The 24877-nt window shown below is 37.9% G+C and overlaps 1 protein-coding gene across 2 annotated transcripts in view; it reads left to right on the plus strand.

The window, feature by feature from the left end:
- The window catches only part of LOC145674472 (uncharacterized), a 55551-nt gene that overhangs the window by 23527 nt on the left and 7147 nt on the right, over positions 1–24877 (plus strand). The window contains exons 4-7 of one of the 2 annotated variants that reach the window (XR_014128948.1): positions 237–442; positions 7660–7966; positions 19774–20720; positions 24216–24270. Coding sequence is in view for 1 of the 2 variants with exons in the window: in XM_081744585.1 (XP_081600711.1) it covers positions 237–442; positions 7660–7966; positions 19774–20719 (1459 nt within the window). In the remaining variant the exon portion in view is untranslated. The remainder of the gene's footprint in view (positions 1–236; positions 443–7659; positions 7967–19773; positions 20721–24215; positions 24271–24877) is intronic. The other variant, XM_081744585.1, reaches the window with a different exon arrangement.

Here is a 24877-nt window from a genome sequence, read left to right on the forward strand (position 1 = left end):
TTGAGATTTAGATCACAGTGGATTCCCGAGGCTACAGCCTCTCCCTAATCCCCCCTTCCTTAATCGGGCCCTGGATGTCCCCGTTAAACACCCAGTAATCAGTAATAATAATTAAAAAATGATATTGTAAAAGGTTTATGGTACAAATACTATACTACACATCTTACTTTAGTTTTCTAAACATTTGCAATACACATTTACCACTTACGTTGTATGAATCATGTGTTCTCTTTTAGTGATGAACAAAAAACGTGTGAGGGGAACATGCAGAAAACCCATAATAATGGCGCACGTCCAAGGGATAAGAGGCCAACACAATGGAAACCTCGTAAAACAGTCTGGTATAGAAGCAAGAAACATACTGGAACCGAAATTGAAGGAAGTTCGTTGGAAATGCCCAGTTCAGAGGATTCGAACTCCAACGAAGTGCCTGAAGCTCCGCGTAAGTATTTGAACCATTACTTTTTAACGTTTTTTGAGACTGTGACTATTGCGCAAGATAGGTATATTCCAAAAATAGCTTACTCAAGGAAGGATAAATTATTATATACCTTAAATCAGTTCCACTCCAGAAAAATGGAATTATTCTTTGAGTATGTTGTTTGCTTCATTTTTTTAAATTTGTGCAAGGTGGACATAAAGTCTCTCCCTGATAACAGACATTAATAAGAAGAAAACTAAGAATGATAAAGCATGCGGTTTGTGGCAAATAATAGGGAAACTGTTTTTTTTTTTTTTTTTTTTTTTTTTTTTTTAACCTGATTTAGAGAAATTCCACTTGTGCTCCACTAGTTGCCCTTAACCCTCGAGAACTCGCAGCGCGGTCTTTTCGACCGCACCTATAAATATTCTTTGATTCTGTTTAGTGACTTTGAGCAAACTTCCCCTCACCCCCCTCTAATCCTTCTGTAGACTGTATTGTTGCAACACACCACCGCTTTTCGCGTTAGTTGGTGCCCAGTGCTTTGTGTGCTCTGTCAACTGGACCTTTAGGCTTATTGCGATCATTTCTTCCGCGCGCGATTGCTCACATATTTGATTTTTTTTTATCTTAATATTTTTCATTCAAATTTGTTTATTCATATTTTTTGGAGATATGCTGTAAATATAACACATACGATTAACTTAGTATTTTAGTGAGTGTTCTAGTTATGATTTGAATGAAATATGGATTCGAAAGAACAGAAAAGGATTGAAAAATTGCTTCTGAGTATAGAGAAAGAAGAATCTGCCAACAGGTACTACCCCGTGAACATGGACGTACATGATACTATGTACTGTAACACATTTTGTGAGAAAAATGGTTTATTTAACTATTAAAAAGTATAAAATTCATTTAAAATTATGTAATTCATTCCTTAACGTCAAATTTTACAGCGTGGTCGTTTCGACCGCGTGCGAGTTCTCGCGTGACGGTCTGTGCGCGAGTGCTGAAGGGTTAAGACATCCATGCGATATTCAATTTCTATCCATGTGTTATTCAACATTTCAGGAATCACTGTGTCTATTGCTACCCTTATCCTGTTTTTGAGTGTTGCAATATCACGGACAGGTGTTGCGTAAACCCTGTCTTTAAAATTAACCCCACAGGAAGAAGTCTGCAACGCAAGGATTTCCGTGAGCTTCGGATTAAAGCAGCACTAACAGCTTTCACACGTTCCTCACTAATACTCGGTCTACCACTTCTATCACGATCTAAAACACTTTCTGTTGCAATAAACTTGCTATACCATTGCTTTATGCTCTTAACATCTGGTCGCTACTGTCCATGCTCTCTCCTGAATGTTTGTTGAAGTGTGACGGTAGATTTTGTTACATAATACCACAACACACACCTCGCTTTCTGCTCTACTGACGCTATTTTTTTAAAATAAATGACTGTCTCGCTACGGTCAGCTGCAGCAGATGGCAGCACAGGCTGTGGCAAAATCTTGAAGTATCACACAAGCGATGTTTTCAAACCGCATGTTTCCATTAATGTTTGTTATCATTATGTCCACCCTGTATTATTGTTTTTGTACGAAATGATTGGCATAATCAAACAAAGGTACAATTTTCTGAGAAACTTATTGGTTTTATCAGTTTTAGTGTATATTTTAGGATTCGCACAGACCTTGGAAGTCAGGGAATATGCTACGTTTGATATACAGGGTGTTATAAAATTTATCACAATATTTTGGGAACAGATTCCTCACATCAATAGAAGAAAAAAGTTCATTTGGACCTGTGCTCAACAGTGGAAAGTTTCGGAGTTATAGGGTGCCGAAAACGTGAAACAAGTCAACTTTAAAAGTTCATAGCTTCACTACTATGGGGTCTATCATAGTCGGGTCAAGACATCACTGAGGAACTGGTATGTGAACTACCTAAATATCCATGTTTAAGAATTCTTCAGTACTTACACACCAATTTTTTAGAGGTAGGTGGTGGAAAGTGATCAAGTACTCCCAAACAGCCTCTCTAAAAATGATTGTGCAAGTACCGGAGGTTCTGAAAGATGGATATTTGGATAGTTCATATAATAGTTTTTCATTGATGTCTTGACCCGACTACGATCGGTCCGATAGTGGAACTATGGACCTTTAAAGTTTTTTTCACGTTTTCGGCACCCTATAGCTACGAAACTATGTACTTCCAACCACAGATCCATCTGAACTTCTTTCTTATTTTGAATGAAGAATCTATTCCCAAAATATTGTGATAATTGTAACACCCCGTATAGCCGGTCCTATAATTTCACACTAAAAAATCTTTAAATTGTTAAGAAATTATTTTAATAGGTCTTATTGTAATTGAAAGCCATTTGAAGTGTTTTTATGAAGAAACCCAAAATTAGTTGACTCGAGTTGTAGAACATCACAGAGTCTACTGCTTTAAAACGGAATTTGAAACAGTACTCGAGTTTGTATTCTGGGCAAGCACCATTGCCCAAACGAAATTGAATCCGAGACAGCGAGCGCGTTACCCGCTGTGTTCTGAAGGAACCAAAATTGTTATGTGGATGGTTATGATGCCCTGGACAGAATAGGATCTTGCTGTGTATGTTCTATTGCTATCAGCAATTATCCCGGTAAATTATAAACAAGATGACACCAATTTTTAAGCTTGTATTATTTTCACTACCTACTCAACTACACAAAAAACTCACTTCTCTTTTTGGTCAAAAACCACATTTTACTTGGCTTCTTTACTCTATACTCAGATATTGCCCGTAAAGTTAAGCACTTTCTGTCCTGTTAATTTCTGCCCTACAACATCTTCCTTTTTTTCTTTTTAACCGCACTCTTCCTCTCTTACGCACCAAACTTTTGTATCCTTCACTTCCCCTGTCTGGATTTTGGGGGTTACTTTATGTTAACTCGTCTTCTTTGAGTTATCCCTCTTAATAAGGTGTTATCCGTACATCTGACTTGATTTCTTTGCACCACTCTTAGTTTTCCAATAACTTTGCACTTATAATAACCACAGTCATGTCACTTTAATTACCAATTTTCTGACAAACTTAGGTGGTGACTATTTTTTTATTTCTTTCCCACACCCACTGTCCTTCGAAAACCGAAGCTGCAAAATGATGACCGTTTTTATCTTCTCTTTCTTTTTTACCGATTCTGGTAACATTGACCAGAACCAGGTCCTCGGACAATGTAGTAACATTTTATCGGCTGGTGTGCACTTACCTTTACGTTGGGCGTATGTAACAACGTATAGTTCTTTGACCCAATTCTTAAAAAGGGTTCTGTTTACAATTTACCTGTTTTTTAAAAATCTTTTGTAGGCTCTTTTTCATTATTTGTACTGTTTTTTTTCCTGCTGCCCCATTGCATTGTGGGTGGTACAGCAGTACAAAATTCTGTTTTATAAATCTGGAGCGACAGTAGTGCTGAAATTTTATACTGCGAGAAGGTGACTTATTGGGACTCAATATTACTTCAAGGAAAGCTTACAACTGAAAAAACTTCTGTAGGCATTAATAGTGTGCCTATTACTCGTTGTTTCTACGACCCAGATATTTATCTGATTGAATTAGACATCTTTCAACATGAGAAAAGTTTAAGTCCAAAGAGGAAACTATGATCAAGGTGTATCCTTTCCCGTAGATAAATGGTTTCTTTCCAAGCTCCGTGTTTACTTTCTGCGGTGTTATTAGCTACCACCATACACACAGAACAGTCATGTACCAACTTCTGTATATCTAAAGTTCAGACCACCAAACCTCTGAATCTGCTATGATCAACATCTTGTTTGCAGCCCTGTATAATTCTCATGTAATCGATTCAAATAGATCTGTTGTAGGTACAGCAACATCAAGCAATATTTTAATATCATGTTATTCATCAACTCAAGAAAAATTAAATCGGTTCTTGAAAAATACTTGATTATGTTTGGCTTTTAAGTCAGTAGAGTTTTTGGCTAGCCGTTACACATCCATTCTTTTCTTGCCTCAACCAACTGTCTTTCATCCGGGTTTAATAAAAAGGTGCTTAATTTACTGACATAACCCTCGGATGCCGCAACTTCTCTGTACCCGTTGTGAATGGAAACCTTGATAAGAAGTCCACTACCTGCACCTGTTTCTTATGCACTGTTTCAAAGTCATTGCTTAAAACCAGAAAACATTTTTGCAATCTTGGAGCGGTCGTTGATGGTGGCTTGTGGTTTGTTTATCCCGAATATCCATTGCACTAGTCAGGAATTCGTTAAGATCTTAAATTTTCTGCTGTAAGTAAATTTCTACAACTTCTTGACCGCAAATAGTTGTGGAAATTGAGGGTAATGCCTCTCGTTCAAACTGCGTGTATTTTTTTCCTGCAGATGTTAATGTTGCTGACGCACGAGCTATAGAAACTAACTTGCTGTTGATGTCGTTAAACATTATTGCATCCACTCCTTCCAATGAAGCCTCTGTCATTATTACCACAGGAAACCTCAGGGTGGTTTTAGACGGAAGCATTTATCGTAGCAATTGTATCATCGATATCCTACCGTGTAAAGTACCAAATGCTACAGCATTTCCCATGCTATGGCATATCCTATGGTATTTCTTGTCGATTGAACCTGCTCTATTTCGTAGCACTTTCCCCAACATTTCTGGTCCGATTGCAACGCCGTGGTGTGCTAAAAGGAAGCGAAAGATTTTGTGCCAAACATCCATGCTCTTTTTTTTTTGTGTGTGTGTGTGGGAAATTGAATTGTAGTAAAGAAAAAAGAGTTGGAGTAGGGATGCTATTATTATGCTGATTGAGAAATATGAGGAGCATCCTTGTTTGTACAAAGTTAAAAATCCTTTATATCATAATAAGCATATGCGAAAAAGGGCTTTAGAAGAAATAGTGACTGAAATCTTTGTTTTTAGTTTCGGAGACATAATTGTGCTCGTTTGCAGTAATGTGTTTGCTACGTCACAACAAGATGCTTATCAAAATGCTACCGTGTAAAAGCACCATATACTTTTGATGTCATAGAATATTATACGAGGTTTTTGGCATCAGATCTGCTACGAGAAATACTACAATAAATGCTTCCGTCTGAAACTAGCCTAACGGATGGATGTATTAGTGATAATCGACTTAACCTCGTCAAGCTCCTTTTGATGCGGGTTTTCCCACTTCCTTTAGAAGCTCTAACAAGTGTGATATTCGCATAGACGGTGGTGGTAAATGTCTTTGTAGTAAAAGTTAACCATTCCTAGGGGGCGATTGCAATAGAATTTTAGGCTCGGTTTGTAGCAATGCTTGTATTTTATCCTTAGCGGACATTATACTTTCTCTGTTCCTCTCTTGACTTCGTAACCAAGGTACTTTATCGATTGCTTGAAAAATAATCTTTTGGAAGCATGAATGTGTACATTCCTTTGCAGGTATCTGTTTAAAACTGGAATTGTCTTTTCGAAACATTGTTGAACAGCATCTCCTTAAAATACGTCGTATGATCCATAAATTTTTGAAACAATTGCGCTGCGTAATTTATTCCAAACGGTAACATGAGATGTTTATGTAACACCCATGGCACGCTTACTACTAAGTACTGAGTAGATTGAGGGTCTACCTGTAACTGTAAGCTTGTGTAAGTTCTAATAGGACGTAATATTGAGTTTATGTAACAAGTCCTCTATTTTGGGTTGAGGGTACGCTACTTTCTCCGTCACCAAATTTACTATATTCTTAAAATTTCTACACGATCTTAGCGATCCATTCTTCTTGTTTACAATCACTATCGGAGTTACCCAAATCGAATATGAAATGGGTTCCAGTACTCTCATTTTACATAGGTTATCAATTTGGTTTTGACTTGGTTTCTGAGTGCGTAGAGTATCTCTCAATGTTTTTTTGAAAATAGCTACCAATCCTTGCCTTGATGGTATGTTGACTCGATAGCTTTTGTAAGGGTGTTAATTGATTCTCTAAATAGTGCATTATCGTCTCTTTTAGCCTAAAGGGCTTACTCGTGTGACGTTAAAGTGAAATATTTCATTTTAATTTCTAAATAGTACTTTGAACCGATCCTTAATGTACTTTTCCATCTTCTCTACTTAGTAGTAAGTGTAAGGTGAGCTAAGTAATATTAATAGTAAGCTAAGCCTATCATTTCTTACAGCCACATCTATGTTTATTTTCCTTGCATTGTCTGTTGGAACCATTCGCGTTGCGTAAAGTTTCTGTGTATCTTAATAATATTCTGTTTCTGAATAATTGTTTAGCTTGTCTCATTTCCAGAACTAATATTGCAGCTCCAGTGTCCAAGAGGAATGTTACTCGGTGTTCGTCATATTGCAGAGTTATGTTAAAGTACATGATTCTCTTTCATTACTGTTATATTAATCCATTCTTTTGGGAGCGGGGCCGCGGTGGCTCAGTGGTAGAGCGTTCAACTCTGGTGCATGGGGTCCTAGGTTCAAACCCTGCTCCCGCCAAGTGAACTTTGTGGTGGACAAACACCGTGTGCGTGGGTTTTCTCGGGGTTCTCCCGTTTCCTCCCACTTTCTTCATTCCACCATTTCATTCATTTCTCATAATCACCGTCTCCTTTAGCCTAACCGGCATAACTGTGGAACGTAAAACTTAAAGATTTCATTTAATTTCATTTCTATTCTCAGCTAGTTTTCGTGCTGCTTTTAGAGCAGGAAGATAGATTCTTCCAAGATAAGTGTACTGAATCACGTACTTCTTTTCTTTCTTTAGTTTAATGTCCCAAGATTTGACCGAGGCTAAGGGAAACGGTGATAATGAGATGAGTGGCAACAACGGAATGAGTGATGAATGTGTGAGGAAACAGGGGAACCCACGCATATGGTGTTTGTTCACCACAAATTTCTGGATGGATATTTGTAAGGTTGTGAATAAACCCGAATTTGATAAATGATAAGACAGCAGTTCTAGCAGGTACCAGCATGTTTCACATTCTCCCATCAGCAAGTATGCGTCATGACAATCCGTTACGAACAGAAGTATTCGTTCTTTTTGTATATATATATATATATATATATATATATATATATATATATATATATATATATATATATATGTGTGTGTGTGTGTGTGTGTGTGTGTGTGTGTGTGCCTTACCTTTAGTTAACTGTAATTTGTGACAGTTTTAGCGATATCTTATTCTTCTATATACAGTATAAACAGATATGAAATTGTATGTTTTTTACTTCTGCAGAAGGCCTGGTTAGTGATCTGCCAAACCCAGGCCCATCGGAAAGTGGGAGCTCTACGATTTGGGACGTGCCAAGCCCAGGCCCATCGGGAAGTGGGAGCTCTACGATTTGGGACGTGCCAAGCCCAGGCCCATCGGGAAGTGGGAGCTCTACGGTTTGGGACCTGCCAAGCTCACGCTCACTCCCACGCCCATGGGGCCATTACTGTTCTGAAGTTTCTTCTGATGACGATGATCTCTGGTCTGCAGAAGCAGCAGGTGGAGCAGCATCTTCAGAGAGGTCTCAGTTAAAAACACAGCAGGATAGGAGGTAACTTAATTTATACTGTACTTAATCATAATTTTATGTTAGTCTTAACCGTTCCGTGGAGTTCTTTTGCTCTCCGTTTGGTATCTTTTTGTTCATCTCGTTCAGAATTTGTGGTGTACTCTGTCTTGGCTGGATGAAAAAGTGTTGCTTTCGCGTTTGCGTTACTTATTATTATTATCATATTAAGTTTCAGTTCTTTCGATTTGGATTTCCGGACCATAAAAAAAGATTCCCAAATTTTCGTTCTTAATGTAACTTCAGGTAGGTTAATGTTGGAAGCTGTTGGATCTTAGCAAAAAAAAAAAAAAAAAAAAAAAAAAAAAAAAGTAATTTTTAGAGGGGCGGAAAATTAGAGTTTAGGCACGAACAGACATCACTTGGAAAACCGATAGTTGAAGTCTTGTGGATATTGAATTGTTCATTATTCTTTTGTAATTGGGACATTAACAATTGTAGCGTATCGAGCTACGTAAATCTGGAACAGTAGTCTCGCGAAGGAATACGGTTTGTAGCCTTTGACAGGAACCAGTGCAAAACACAGGGAGTTTCGGTGAATCTGAAATATACCAGCATTATATGCGGGTTTTCTGTGTTACAGATGAGTGTGTTAGTTGAGATTATTTTTACCATCATTGTATGGAGAACACTTTCAGTTCACCTCTTCGTTCTTGTTGCTTTCTTACTGAGTTCGAAAACATAAATATTAAAATAGACATGTTATGTGCTAAAAATTGATGAATGATTATGCAGATCAAGTTACAGAATTTCTCCATCGGCCTCAGTTTTCATATGAAAGTGTTTTTTGTGCATGCCTATGGCAGCTTACGTATTATATGTATTTGCCATAAAGACATGGTCTCGCAACAATAGTTTCTTACATAAAGTTTTTAAAATCGGTATTAGTACACAAAGGAATCAAAGGAATGAGCAGCATAGAAGTAAGTAAAAATTAAGAAACTTACATAAAAATGTTTCCTACCCGATTTCCTGTGAAATTTTGCTTCAGGAAAGTTCCGTCGTAAGGTCCAGCAGAGTCAGCCAACATTGCTGCCCTCAACTTCTCTTAATAACGCTTTTCCATTTGAGAAATATCCTGGCGAAAGCGTTCACTTTGTTCGTCACTAATGGCACCAAGGTAATCCGGGAAGAAGTTCAGATGGTCGTTCATGCAGTTTGTGACATGTTACGTCCCATGCAGTAATATGTTCTCACTAGTTCATGTACAATTTCGCCATAATTCTCTGCCTTATGGTTGCCTAAAATGTTCTTGCACACACAAAGGACAGCCATGCCATTTTCTCAACATCACTCAACAAATGAACAGAATTCTCATCATTCATTAATTCCCTAATTTGCGGTCCTACAAATATTCCTTCCTTTATTTTAGCATCACTGATCTTTTGGAACTTCAGTCGCAAGTACGTGAATGCACATGATGTTTGGTCCATACCTTTCACAAAGTTTTTGATAAATCCCAATTTAATGTGCAGTAGAGATAAATACACATTTTTAGGGTCAACAAGAGGAGTGTTGGCTACATTTTTTATGTCCAGGCAGCAGGTAATGGCGAGCAGGCCATTTTTTTTTACACAATAGTGATTTTTTTCTGTCCCTGCTGTCCCATTTGCATAGAAAGCAGCAGTACGTTGTGTACCCCGGCTGCATGCCACCAAGCAGAATAGCAGTTACCTTTAGATCTCCACAGATATTCCATTTGTCTTGTCATATTGGATAAGAGTGAAAAGCAGTTCGAAAGTCTCATAAGTCTCCTTAAGGTTAACTGCGTTAGCAATCGGAACAGAAGGAAATTTGTTCCAATTGTGAAGAACTGCTTTGAAACTCAATTTACTAGAACCTATGAACAGACGTCACTCATTTATACTGTATGCATTGGCCAAGAGTCTCCATAACGGATTCGTTATTGTTACAAAAGAAAGAAAAAAAAAAAAAACACGCCACCATCCTTCGAGAAATATACAGAAAAAACAGCATAGCGGTCACGAGAAATACTCACTTTTGCATTGGGAGAAAGAAGATTCCATCCTTTCAATCGCGAAGCTAAAAACTCAGATTGCTGCTTAGACAAATTTAAATCGCGAACAAGATCGTTGAGATCACCTTGTGTCAAAATATGTGGGGTATTTGAATCATAGGGTAATTCAAATGTTGGGTCGGCATGAGTGGATTCCCCATCTTCTGAAGCTTCTTCATGCTCGTTACCAGATTCATCGTCACTCACTTCACATTTTCTGGAGGCACTGGTACAGGTAAATCCTCAGTGTGGCATACATGTCTCATAGCAGATGGTAAATTCGGGTATTGCACACTCTTCTTTGTTTTCGACGTGATTCCAGCTATTATTATTAGACAAAAGTGAGTCTGTTGTGTGATCCGTTGGTTTCCGCCAGATCATGGGAAGAGCGAACGGCGTATGTCGTGAACCTTTTGCCCAGCCTCTCAGGAGTCGAACACATGTCAAGCAGCATATGTAGGGGGCACATTTCTTGTCTTGGTCGCCAACATTACACCCGAAATAAAATTCGTAGCACTTCTTTGCGAGCGGGGTCAATTATCGTTTTTGCGACTTTACGAGCGGGGTCAATTCTCGTTTTCGCGACTTACGAAAAGTATTTGCACTATTGACACAGATATGAGGCATTTTCTTCTTCTAAATAACCACAACACTCAAATTTCACTAACCTAGAGCAACACGCAACCACTTCCCACGCTATCAGAACTCTCAATGCTGCGACAGAGGTTGCAACAATCACAATGCAATTCTATGTGATTGAATATGACTCATCAGAAATGTTGCCAAGGGTTCCTGGAGCGTGTTCCTTGACCTTAGGGGTATGCATCGAAATCCCTTGTATCTTTCTCGATTTTCTCTCAACTTTATTTCAATCAATAAATCTGCAAGTTACTTGAATTTAGCCATGGCAGAATAAATCATATGCAGCATTTTTACCAATTTTCAAGGATTTCAGGGAAACAGAAACACATGATTTAGGGGTAATTACCAAATATAAATTAACCAACGTCTTTCGCAACTCACACTATAAAATAATAATAATAATAATAATAATAATAATAACTGGTGTCATAAGCATTGTTTTATTATGACAAATACAAGAGAAATTATCAATACAGAGGCATTAGTGGTGTCGTTGGAGAGAGGTTTTTTACTACTTCTGTATACAAAAACTGCAATTCCAAAAAGTATTATGTTCATTGAATTAGTTAATACATAGAAGAGCTTCAGTTACACAAACTTAGTTTTGAGAGAAATAAAAATTATATATATATATTTCAGTTTAAAAACTATCTAATTGAGATGATCCAATTTTTTCACGTAGATAAAAATTACATTAATCGAATGCTGTATAGGAAAACTTTTTTTTTTCATTACTATGGTAACAAAATGTTTTCTGTTGTGGACTGAAGCCCTTCTTGCACTTAAATTATAGACGAAGCCCTGTATGCATGTTATTGTATAGTTTTTATTATTTTGTTGCTCTTTGTTATCAAAACTGTTAAGAAGTTTCTTGCCCAGTTAAGAATCTATAGTAGGTATCAGGGTGGATTGATTTAAATCAGTCTGATTTAAATCACGATTTTAATCAAGATTTAAATCATTTGATTTTTTTAAATAAAAATCGTTGATTTAAATCAAATTCCGAAATGAATTAATTTAAAGTGAAAGTAAGTAAAATCCCGTTTCTCTTCTGTTATTTCTCAGTGGTAGAGCGTTCACCTCTGGTGCATGGGGTCCCGGGTTCAAACCCTGCTCCCGCCAAGTGAACTTTGTGGTGGACAAACACCGTGTGCGTGGGTTTTTTCGGGGTGCTCCCGTTTCCTCCCACTTTCTTCATTCCACCATTTCATTCATTTCTCATAATCACCGTCTCCTTTAGCCTAACCGGCATAACCGTGGGACGTAAAACTCAAAGATTTCATTTCATTTCATTTCTTCTGTTATTTCGATTACGGAAGATAATAATCATAATACAATGAGACTCAAATGTATGTAAGCACAGTATGAAAACTAGTATCATGTAGGGAACGATCAGGGAAAATCCCATTTGAACGGGTTACGGGTGAACCCTGCTTTCTTCTCTTTGTAACACAAGGTTTTAAAATTTCTATTCCAACGGGGAAATCACCATGGACATTTAAGATGAAAACTCTTTTGTGTACACGTCTATTTGTTTGTTTCCAGATAATAGGGGCGTATTTAGAGGGGTCCGATCCCCTCTCCGAAACAAGAAAAAAAATTAGATTTTAAAATTTTGGGCGAAATTTATGTACTAAACACAAAGAAGTTCCTCGGGATCGTAATACGACAAATTTTGGATGCGTTAAAATATCGAATAATACTTTTGATAAAGTGGATACTTGACCCCATTGCAGAACATGCCGCGATCTGCGATGTGATCGCAAAAAACTTGCCGTGCCTGTGCAGGAAAAATTGTCAGAGGAAATAAAATAGCCAACAGAAAAGTATAAAAACGTGCCTGCTATGTATAGATGTCTTAAATGCACGGATAACTCGCATTTGAACTGTTTTTCACGTCACATAAAGCATATTTTTAACAATCATAAGTGTTTCTTCTTCTGGAACTGATCATCTTGATTTTTTTATTTTGGAATTCCTGCAGAAAATTCCTACAGGGAATTCGTGTTATGATTCAGTTCAAAATCTCTTATCGTCGCGAATTGTGTCGAGAAATTTGAAGCTTTAAAATATATAAAACGATAATTATGCCTGTTGTGCTGTATGGTTGTGAAACATGGTCGCTTACGCTGAGGGAAGAACGCAGACAAAGTAATTGAGAATAAAATCCTGAAACGAATATTCGGAACCAAAAGGAACGGAAATGAGGAATGGCGAAAACTTCATGATGAGGAACTGCATAATTTATACCATTTACCAAACATTGTTAGGGTCATCAAATCTTGGAGGCCCAGGTGGGCAGGACATGTAGCGAGAATGGAAGAAAGTAGGAACGCTTTCAAAGTTTTAACTGGAAGTCCAATCCGAAAACGACCATTAGGAAGCCTAGGCGCAGATGGGAGGACAATATTAAGTTGCATCTCGCAGAAATAGGAATACAAAGTAAAAACTGGATCCAGTTGACTAAGGATAGAAGTCAGTGGAGAGCTTTTGTGAACATGGCACTGAACCTCCGGGTTCCATAGGTCATTAGTGAGTTAGTTAATTTTAGGCGAAATTTATGTACTTTATATGTATTTCGTGCCGCTAGCTAGTTCCAATTGTTTAAAGTATGCCCCTGCCAAATATCAGTAACTTTCGTGAAAAGAAAAGTGTCATGTTGATATACATAGCTGTACTTTTTCCTTAATGCTTAAGAAACATTGTTTGGGATTGAAATAGGTTAACGATTGGGATTTAATTCAAAATTTAAACCCAATACTTTCACGTAAATGACATAATTAACATTTAATACTAATTCCTAATGTTTTTTCTTCAGTTCGCGACTTGTATTATACGAAAAAAAAGATTTGATTTAAATAAAAAAAATCGATTTAAATCAAAAAAATCAACAAAAATGATTTTTTTGAAAAAAATCATGATTTTTTTCCATCCTGGTAGGTATAAAAATCATAACTACAAATGGAAACACGGATATGCTTATTGACTGCATTAATTTCCTAAACACAATGTATTCCATATTGTGTTGTTTGTTCTTCTCAAATAATTAAAAAAAGAAAAAAAAAAACTATCGATCGTCTTGGACTTCTGACTCGATCTGTTCAACTGTAGACCAATTCATGATAAAATAATAGAAGTGTTTGTGCTCATCGGGAATATACGCAGAAGTTTCCTGATGTCAATTTTCACACACTAGATGGAACGGTGGCCATAAGCTTACAGATGGTGGCAATGTTGGTTTTTGTTGTTCATCTTTGCACATTTTGAATAAGTGTGTCACTATACTGTCAATGGATGGACTTGCAAAGATTTTACCAAAGTTCTCTTTATAATAAGACAACTGCAGTTAATTTTAGGTTAGGTAAGTTAGTTGAGATACAATTAGGTTAGGAATCTAAGAACATATATGTTGAACTACCATATGTCCTGGTTTTCCCGGTCATGTCCTCTTTTCAGACCCTGTAATTTTATGCACAGGAGGGCTTTCCATGTAGATAAAAATTACATTAATCGAATGCTATTGCCACTAACATATAAAACAAATATAATACTCTATGCAGAAAGGGCTTTAGTCACTGATTCAAGCTCATTCTGTGTAGAACAATCAAAGTTTGCGCCTGTTTATAAAATGTTAAACCAATGAAACTTAAACCCTTTATCCATAGGAACATATGTGTACCCTATAGGAACAAAAAGCCGTTGTTAACTCAATTTTGCCATTTTTGTGACTGGAGCCCTTTTTGCATGAACTAATTAAATTATACATCATAGAATAGAGATACTACATACAAAATTGCTAGAAATAAATCAGTACGTTATCTACTAGAAGAAAAATCCATTGCGAGGGTGATTCAGACAGTGATGCCTCCAAGACCACTACTTGGCCAATAGTACTGCAAACATTCTGAATTGTTTGTCATTAATACACTGATGTTTAAGCTATAGAATGTCACTTGTTTCACCTTCCTATCTCTTCTCGTTCTCGAGTAATGGAGCAATTCACGGCATCCAATGGTGACGTCCGGTTGAAACAGCGGGGTGTCATTGAATTTCTGACTGCGGAAGGCTTGCGTCCAGGAACATTCATCGCCGGTGACGAGTCATGTATACACCATTATGACTCGGAAGTGAAGCATCAGTCGATGGAGTACAGCCACACGTCGTCTCCTCCGCCAAAAGAAAGAAAAATCAAAGTTGCCCATCTGCTGGCAAAGTGTTGTTGACATTCTGCCTCATCCTGCCTATAGTCCGAATCTTGCGCCCTGTGTTTTTTTTTTTTAGCTCTTCTCCAAACTAAAGGATCGCCTTATGCGCAGGGTTTGCCCAAGTGGGCCCAGCCCGAAAAAACCCACCGGGTTTTTTCGGGTTGGACCCACCTGAAAAAACCCACCTTAAAACCCACCTGGGTTTTTGAGCTTTTTGTTAATATATTATTGCTACAACTAACTTGATCACATTGAAAGTGATTTTTATCAAATTTTGGACTTTCCTCGGGCGAATTAAATGCTTTCACGTTAAGGTATACAACAACATTCTACATAAGACCTTTATGAAGTTCTTAAAAACCTTACCTTAGCTTGAGATAATTATATAGCAAATTAATGTATTGATTATGCTTATAGCCTATTTGAAAACAATGCAATTTTATATTTTAGAAAATACTTTCCGTAAATAGTGTGCTCACCGACTCGGCTATGCCGAGGGACGTTATCCCTCATAGGGGAGACCGGGGAACATTGTCTTAATTTTCACGTTTTATTTTCTTGTGATGTTCGTGTAAGGCCGAAAATTATAATTTTTAGTATACACATACTTTGTTATCTTGTGCATAGCATATATTTCTCTGTCCAATGTAACTCGCTCTGAACTGGACTTATGTTCTATGTTTTATGATCAATACAGTTGTGACAATGTACCCCATATGCGGGGTAAGTTGTCACAATATATGGGGCAAATTGTCACATGTTATTCTTGTGTCACTTTCCAGAAATTGGTAGGTATTATTAATGCAACTATTACTAATGCAAAAAGACTATAAATGTTACCAGCATTAAATACTTAGCGTCTGAAAGAGAATCAAAACATAATTAAATGAAAGGGGAAACTATATTAGTTAAATAGGAAAGAAAGTAGAGGAACCTGTAGCTTATATTTTCTCAACCTAAAATATTTATTGTTACATCAAGCTTTGTAGGAAAACCAAAAATGCCATGAAAACAGAACTAACTCATAGAGGAATCAAAACTACAAACTGAAAGGTCATAACAAAATTATCAAATCATAGCCTACGTCTCCAATAGGCCTACACAAAATTAGCCAATTGCATTTAAGTTGTTTCTGATTGTAGTTTATGAATTGCAAAGAATTCCTCTGATAGAACTACTGTATAGCTAGGAGAGGAGTAAATATTATTACGAAGTTTAGTTGCGTTTTGTTAGTACGCACCGCAAACTAGTTTGAAAATGTTTATCCTTTTGCTTCTATAAAGTACCATACCTGGAGTTCGTCAGAGTCACAGTTAATACACACGTAAAACAAGTTCTGCTTCCCTCAGTTTTCGTAGGCCGATTCCGTACATCGAATGCACTGAATTCACTTCTCGCTACATGCATACTCGCACTGTATGGATCGCCATAAACTAAACACAATGTATCGTCGTCCCCTGAGAAAGAATCGTAATCTTCTTTGGACCTTCGTTGACATTGTTTATAGGTGCAAAACTATTTGCTTGGGGAGTTCTTATAGCAAGAGCACCATGTCTTTTCAGAAATACCGGATACCAGTCTGGGCCAGCAATGGCCTTTTCATTTCACGACTCTGGGCATTTCAATCCTAGCGCTTTTGCATAGTTGTAAGCCAAATCGCGAACCTCTTTTGTAGTGAGTCCAAATTATATGTGCGAAGCTTGTTTTGGTATGATATTAGTAATTCTTCCTAGTATTATGAAGAGTAACCTAATGTAAATGAGCATTGGTCGAACTGTAGTTCGCCATAACACGTGCACAAAATCTCGCCTATGTTCTGTAGTGGACATGAAATTCTTTAGCAGCTTTAGGCCTACGTATTGATATGGGGTTATTTCTTTTCATAGCTCTTGCTGCAACTAGTAGATCTTCCATTGGTCTCTTTCCTCTCTTTCTTTCTTTTGTATATTCTCACCGTCTGCGAAACAGAGATAACCCTATCGTTTGTATCATACATAACACAAAATGGGGCACAGTGACAGCATGCCCCTTCTTATTTGTGACAACTTGTCCCACGCGTCGCCATTACTCTTTTTACAAAATATCTATACCAAACGACAAGATTAGGCGCATTCAAAATAGCACATTTTGAAGCTCTATTTGTAACCTACATAACACACACAAAAATATTTGCTTCTACAGACAAATGGCTCTGAAAACAAAGTTCAACTGACGCAGCACCGTTGTTCCCGCGCATCTACAAACGAGTACAGTTAGTTGTGACATCTAGTGAATAATCAAGAAAGCAGCACCGGCCCGCTAATGTTTTCGCTTTTTTCAGAATTGCAACTGTGACAACGTGCCCCGGTCTCCCCTACGTTTGACGAGTTTAAAGCCATATGTGCCGGTACTACCAGTAAATATGTAGTGCATTAGTAAAACTATTAGTATTATTTCTTACCTTTGATGGTAGCACAAGTATTCTTCAGTAAAATTTAGTTTTCCCACAATAACAGTTTATTTCAGCTATTTGTTGGTACTCTTCAAATAAGCATTCTTTAGAATCAACACCAACAATAGCGTAAAAATTGTCAAATTTAAGAAGCTTAATGCTCAGAGTTCCGAAAACTGCGTAACACTTACTACTTCAAGTGATGAATTCAAACTTCCGTACTAGTGGAAGTTTCGATGTACAGTAAAGAAAGCTGCATTTTCGAGGGAAAAAAAAAAGTCGCGAAAGAGATGCTCGGGAAATCCCCGCAACTGAACGCATAAAACATCGGAACTGAATACTTCAACAATAAAACTATTTATTTTACGCTGGAAGATATTTAATTTCATTTAAGACATTTTGAAACATTTACTTTATAAAATATGAATTATATCTTTGTTAATTGTTTTAAATAAATTTTCTGGAAAGAAACGTCTTGCAACAAATGCTCGAGAATTTCACCTAATTAAACGCACAAAATATCGAAAGTGACCTTCAAATAAAACCATTTATTTTACGCTGTTAAATTAATATATTTCGTGTTCATATTTGGGAAACGTCACTGAGGCTTCTGGGATGATTCGATCTACATTTGTTCGTTCGTCTGCCTGTACCACACATACTACAGGGTACCACCTTCGATGTTTTAAGTTTAAATTTTCAGGGTACAAGCACGAGACACACTAAATTTCCAGTATAGATTTTGGCGGCATACCAAAGTACAATTTCAAAATGGTGGCTTTAAAGAAAAAAGTGGGTATCCACGCTACAAAGTGCAATTTTCGGTGTTTTAAGTTGAAATTTTTAGAATATAAGTGCGAGACACACTAAATTAGCTGTATATATTATGAATTTCAAAATGACGTAAAATTTCAAAATGGCGGCCATTTTTTCAAAACAGCAGTGAATAGAAAATTGTTGCAATTTGTGACAATGATAATCTTGAAATATAAATCACATTTTAACACTTTTACCCCAAAGACATTGAAATATTTCGAAAAAACCCAATTAAACCCGATTAAACCCGAAAATACCCGAAAAAACCCACATGGGCCCAGGTGGGTTGGGCTTTTTCAAAAAAACCCGGGTTTTTTCAAACCCTGCTTATGCGCCAACGCTACAGTTGTGACGCGGAGGTGGAAGCAACAGTTCAGCAAATGTGTCGCCAGCAGTCACTACAATTCTTCGCCAATGGCATGAGAAATCTTGTTTCGCATTGGCGCAAGTGTGTTGCCCGTAACGGGGACTATGTTGAAAAATGATGCCACCATTTGTAGCTGACACTGTAAGCTTTTCACTGATACCTATGTCGCTGCTATCCTTCAAACACAAAGGTATCACCTTGGAGGCATTACTTTCTGAATCACACTCGTAGTATACCAACTATCAATGGAGCAACTGACAATCGGGAAATTTTAAAATTATTAAAATTCAATGTAACGAAAATAGGTTGCGCACTTACACAAAAATAGATTTGGTATAGCAATAAATTGTATATTAGTCATGTCATAAGATAAAGGTATTGTAATATATAAAAGACTGTGGAAAACTGTGTAATCAATTTTCCTTTTGTATAAATACAGAAGGGCGCTGTTTTACTCAGGGCCGTGCCGTGGGGGGGAGCGGGGCGACGGCCCCGGGCGCCAGAGTAAGGGGGCGAAAAATTCGGGAGAAAAAAGGAAAAAAAGATAGGAACAATTGCTAGGAATATATGTATGGGGGCACCGTCGTATACTCTCGCCCCGGGCGCTGATTTTCCACGGCACGGCTCTGGTTTTACTTACTGTGCCCCTTGTTCTCGAATCCTAAGTTTTACAACAGAGGAGGTATTACTTTTGGGATGACTCTTGTATTTGAAAATGTTGACAAATCCAAGATGGTCTGTCACATTCTAGATGACTGCGTGGCGTGACACTGTTTCGAAGAACGCTATACTCAGTACCCACTGAAAACAGCTTTATCTTTCTTTTGTGAGCTGTAGTGAAACTGTCAATGTTGAACAGTGTTGGTTCTATAGAAATGGTCCTAACTTATTGAGAAGTCAACTTGTGGGGTAATAATAATAGCATGTGACTGTATCTACAGGGTTCCACTCCTGTGCGGCCAAATAACCTGAAGGCTAACGAGGTAAAAAAAAAAAAGCCCATAAAATCATTCAAATTAAATAAAAAATACCAAAGGTTAAGTAAACGATTCCCAATATTTTCGAGTCCTGAACCCCGAGTAGATAGGTGGCAAACTAAGCAGTACTTTTGCCTGATCTGGTGTGTATATATATATATATATATATATATATATATATATATATATATACCGTCTTATTTCTCACCTTTATGTATTAGAAACGTAGTTTGAGGAAGGAACGTTTTACCCTTGTTTGATTGTATGATTCACGTTTGTATGATGTGATCTTATTTAAGGCAAAACGAAATCGCAATCAAAGTATTTTGCTTTCCAGATCGACGTACACTTTCCCTCCACTGATACGGGAAGTGGATGACTGGGACACATTTATTCAGGAAGACACGGTCCGAAACCCAATGTCATTAAGCAATTATGCTTCTGATGAAACAGAAGATGGAGCTACTTGTATGGTTAATGAGGGTAGAAACTGGAGAACATACGTTGCAGACTCTGCTTGGAATCAGGAGGACAGAAGAGCGATGGGAACAATGAATGAAACAGAGCTTCGTCGTAGAAATACAGACGAATTTCGTGATACACAGATTGAAGATGGTGATTATTCAGCGAGTTGTTTATGGCCATGCTGCGCAGGGAGTCCGGCAAGCGGTCAACCTGAACCTCAGGAGTCAGAGCAGGAGTCTTTGGCTTCACAATCAATCCCAGGATCTAGATTTTCTTGTTCATGTACACGTTGTTTTGTTATGAAAATAGCAATGCTGCAGTATCGTCGTTCTCAATCTGGGACTTGGGAGGATAGTTCGACATCTTCAGCAGAAATGAGATATTCCCTGCCAGGCACTTCGGCTGGTTATGATGAAGCTCCGATTCGAAACTATTCAACCGGAGCACAGATGTTGCCAGTAATAATGTTCGGTTTTCCGGGAGTGCTTCTCCAAAGTTTTGTGCTAATGCGACTAATGATGCTACAGGAGAGTAACCCGCAATCCAGTGACCTTGCAATGATGATTGCACAACTGTCAATTCAAGCAAGCGAGGAGGAAAATGTCTCAGAAACAGCCAGTGGTAGAACTCATGTGTCGTCACGCAGGTCATTCCGTGTCGACGTACAGTTTCGTCAGAGCGGCCACCCAAGAGGTCGCGGAGGACGACAGTTTCGTCAGAGTGGCCACCCAAGAGGTCGCGGAGAACGACGGTTTCGTCAGAATGGCCACCCAAGAGGTCGCGGAGGAACTTATCGACGAAGAGGATACAATTCGTAAGGTAAGAATTACTTTCAAATTATTCTGTGCTAATTCTAAACCTCCTGCAATAGAAGGTTTTAAGTAGATATAAGCATGAATTCATTCATCTGCCAAATATAGCATGTAGTCAGTTGTGTGCTTTACACAGCTTAAGAGGGAGCGTATAAAAGGTCCTGGATTTGTCCACAAAAAGTATAGCTAGAATGATGAAATTACACAGTTAATGGATATACACAGTTAATGAAAATATTCCTCTGAGACTGAGAAACATGGTGCAGCAATGTTGTATCTTCCCTAATCGTTGTAAGTACAACTTTTTCAGTTGGGCCTGAAACTAACTCTCCAGAGCGTGATAGACGTCAGGAATGTCCTGTAAATGATATCCCTTGAGGTGTTTTTTCAAGTTTGATAAATGTAATCAGAGGGCAAATACAGGAGTTGGTGGACCAATTGGAATCCCAGGGTGTTTAATCTGGCAACCGCAACGTGGGTCGCTTGAGCTGGGCATTTGCCATGCAAAATGAGAAACCCTTTGTGCAATTTCCCGCTGCGTTTCGTCTTGGTTGGTTCGTGCAGCTGGTTCAGTAACTTAACACAATAGTCGTCTGTGATCGTAGTGTTTGAGGCAAGTAGTCCACCAACAGAGTACGGTCTTTATCCCAGAAAACTGAAGCCATGATCTTCTTTGTTGGTTTCTGGGTGCGGAACTCCTTCGGTCGCTGAGACTCGGGGTAGCGCCACTCTATTGTCTGATCTTTGGTCTCAGACTAGCAGATATGGAGCAAGGTTTCATTCGCAGTCACGAATCGGGCCAAAAAATTAAAGAATACTAGTCTTAGAATGGACCAAAACTGGGTTTGATACTTCAGCTTATTTGTTCTGATCACTCCTCAGACATTTAGGCATTCACTCTGCTGAAAGTTTGCGCATGTCAAGTACACTGCTGATCATGATCCCAACATCTCCCATGAGTTTTTCACTGTCTGTTTTCTGATACTCATCTGTCCTCAAGGATCTGTTCATGGACAGCATCACACGTTGCCGAGTCGATTGAGGTTAGAGGGCTGTCACTGCGAGATTCATCTTCAACGGCGAAAAGAACTCCCAGATTTCGGCGGTGCCATCTTTCTGTTCCAATCCAGTTGTCAGGATTCGATTGTCAATTCCAAGTTGGCGTCCCTGTCACTCGTACACGACGCGGAATTAGAAACATGGAAGAGGACTTTTTGTCTTCTTTTGATGTCATGAGTCACCTCCCGGAGTTTGTCCATATCTTTCAAGTTCACCCTGTATATTCTGGGCAAGTTCTTTAAAACGTAAAAAGCTATCAAATTTTATACCTAGATCCGATATTGTATCAATCTTTTTCAAAATATTGTCTTATACTTCATACTAACATAGTATTGAGATTTATTACTATGTGTCACCCACACATCGTTTTAAACAGTTTATATTCATAGTATTATTTTTCCACCTTAATATAGTTCTTCTCAAGTCATCTTCTAGCATTATTTGCTATCCTAAGAAGCTTAGTGTTATTAGTAGGGCTCGGATTTCTATGCTATGACCTAACAACTTTGAAAAGATGCGTGCATTTATGCTCCAAAAATGGCGAAATAAGACTAAACTATGACATAGAACCGCGCTACTTCACGCTACTAGAGCACTTGACTTATGTGTCTTGATACTTTACTCAGTGGCGTCAGGTTCTCTGACAATAAAAGCACCCAACTAATGTGAAATGTTTCTCATACTCGAAAAATATAAGTAAGTTCAGTGAAAAATTGAAAAGAAGCTCCAATGATTTTTTTTTCAGGGAGTGACCCGAGAAAAAATTTTGCCCGGGATCATATCTCCGATCATACTCAATGCAAATTATCAGTATGTTAACAGTAGTATTTTCATTCCCCATGTATTAAAGTCCTCCCCAGATGTGATGGAAAAAATTTCCACAAATATGTAGCAAATATGGACTTAAGGTGTTACTACAGGAGAGGAGAGAAAGGGAGACAGAGACACAGGCCATAAAACATTACCCCTTTCACTGTACAGTATTCCTTCAAAACCCACAGGGCCAATATATTTCTGAGCACTAAGTAAAAATTCGCTTAATACATGGTCAAAGATATACTTTATATATGAGGGTTAAGTCATGGTAACTATTTTTTTTTTCGAATGGGTCACAACAGGGCAGATCGAAGATACACGTTGGAAAGCTTATGGCATGGACCGTCGAATAGACTTACCAGAGAAAAAGGCTGAATGAAGAGACCCTCTTGGGAGGCAAGAAAAACAGTCAACCAGACAACATTGGTTTATAATCTTATGAAGAAACGGTTACACAAAACTACTTACACAGACTTTATAATCGTACACAGTACAGGTCTCGGAAATTGTTTTGGATGTTAAGCAATCTTCGAAGAAGTCTCCAAGTTTATCCACGTTCCGCTGCAAGCGATAAGGAGGGCGTTGAATAGCATCTGCTTCATGCGAAGCGCTAACGTGAGCAAGCTCGCGTCGAAATGCTGTCACGGTGCCTGGTTTGGTAGCAAAACATTTCCCACACAATGAGTGTTTTACTTTGCAGATCAGCAGAAGAATATCACGGGCGTGGAAGAACTTCCCATCCTCATCCACACGGTGTTCTCTTTTCGTGACCTCCATTCCGGGCCACTGTCGCTCACCTACTGAACTTCGGGGTGTGCCCAGACCGTCCAGCTCTACTCACATACACCATCTGGTGGGACCACTGAACATTATATGACATAAATTTTCCAACGTGTATCTTTGATCTGTCCTGTTATCCCCCATTCGGCAGAAAAAGAAAATAGTTGCGACTTAACCCTCGTAGTTTCGAGTTCAAATGATCTAAGGCTAAAATATCGTTCAAATGTGCATCTGTATGACCAATAAAAAGAGTATTTTCGAGTTTACAAGAGTCAGGAATTTTTTTTGTGTGTTTTTTAAATTTAACTAGACATGTACAAAGATGCAGGATAATAATATGACATGTCATAGAAATCCGATCCTTAGTTATCAACATAGAATAGCATCTTAGAATGATTTCAACTGTTAGCAAGTGATTAATAAAAATTTAAAGAATCCAGTAGTCAGTGGAGAAGTTTGAAGAATTTCATTGCTGTTTCAATTTTAGGCACAAAGGAGATACTCTCGTGTTTGACATTTTCTTTAATCTACTGAGTCAAACGCTTGACTCAAATCAATGTATATCCCGTATATTTGTTGAGCTGAACCCGAATTTGCTTCGCATTTATTCCTGAACTATATTTCCCAGCATGGTTCGAGTTTGGTAATCGCGCAGATAAGTTTAAAAGGAGATAGTTATGATAATTCATATTCTTGACTAACATGACCGAGATACAGGATTTCTACTGGTCAGGGAAAATGGTGCAGCTCAGGAAAAAAAACTGGAAATCAGGGAAATTTTATAAAATATATTTTTCTAACATTAATTATATGTTTTTTTTTTTTTTTTTTATTACACCAATTTCAGCTTAGCAACCATTATATGGGACGTTGCTCCGGTTTCTACGGAAGGCAAGTGGAATGTACGTATGAAAAATTGATTACTATTTGTCTCTATAGAATAAATGTTCTCATATATAAATATTCACCGTTATTTATTCCTTATTTATATGTCAATGTCATCCGACACCTGTCATGAAAGTCAGGGAATTTCCTGTTAAAGATCAGGGAAAGTCAGGGAAATAGATTTCTCGAGATCAGAAGGAACCCTGACAAATTAGTATTGATGTCTGCAAGACTGACATAGAATTACCAAGATGTCAGTTTAATTAGGTTCAGAATGAGATAGCTAAGATCGGTCATGTCCTGGTAAAGATAGCTGAAAGCTTCTGCATAAATTGATTTCACCGACATAATTTCAGGTACAATGCCCAAACTCACGTTGCTAGTGATCATGATATAGGTAGTTTCCAAGTAAAATAGCTATGATCTGTCTTGTCAATGAAGAATATTGTTTAAAAAAAAACAACCTACAATTAAAATCCTAAATGCAGACACGAAGAAAGTAGGACTCTCCACTGGAGTAGTTGGTAGCGCATGTGCGTTTGTTTGGAGTGGGAGAACATTTAAAAAAAAATGAACGCATTGTCGGATTCCACTTTAAACTAGAAGTCCACATCTCATAGCCTC

The sequence above is a fragment of the Thermobia domestica genome, chromosome 17, assembly GCF_964235325.1.
Source record: "Thermobia domestica chromosome 17, izTheDome1.hap1.1, whole genome shotgun sequence".
In the NCBI taxonomy this organism is placed as follows: domain Eukaryota; kingdom Metazoa; phylum Arthropoda; class Insecta; order Zygentoma; family Lepismatidae; genus Thermobia; species Thermobia domestica.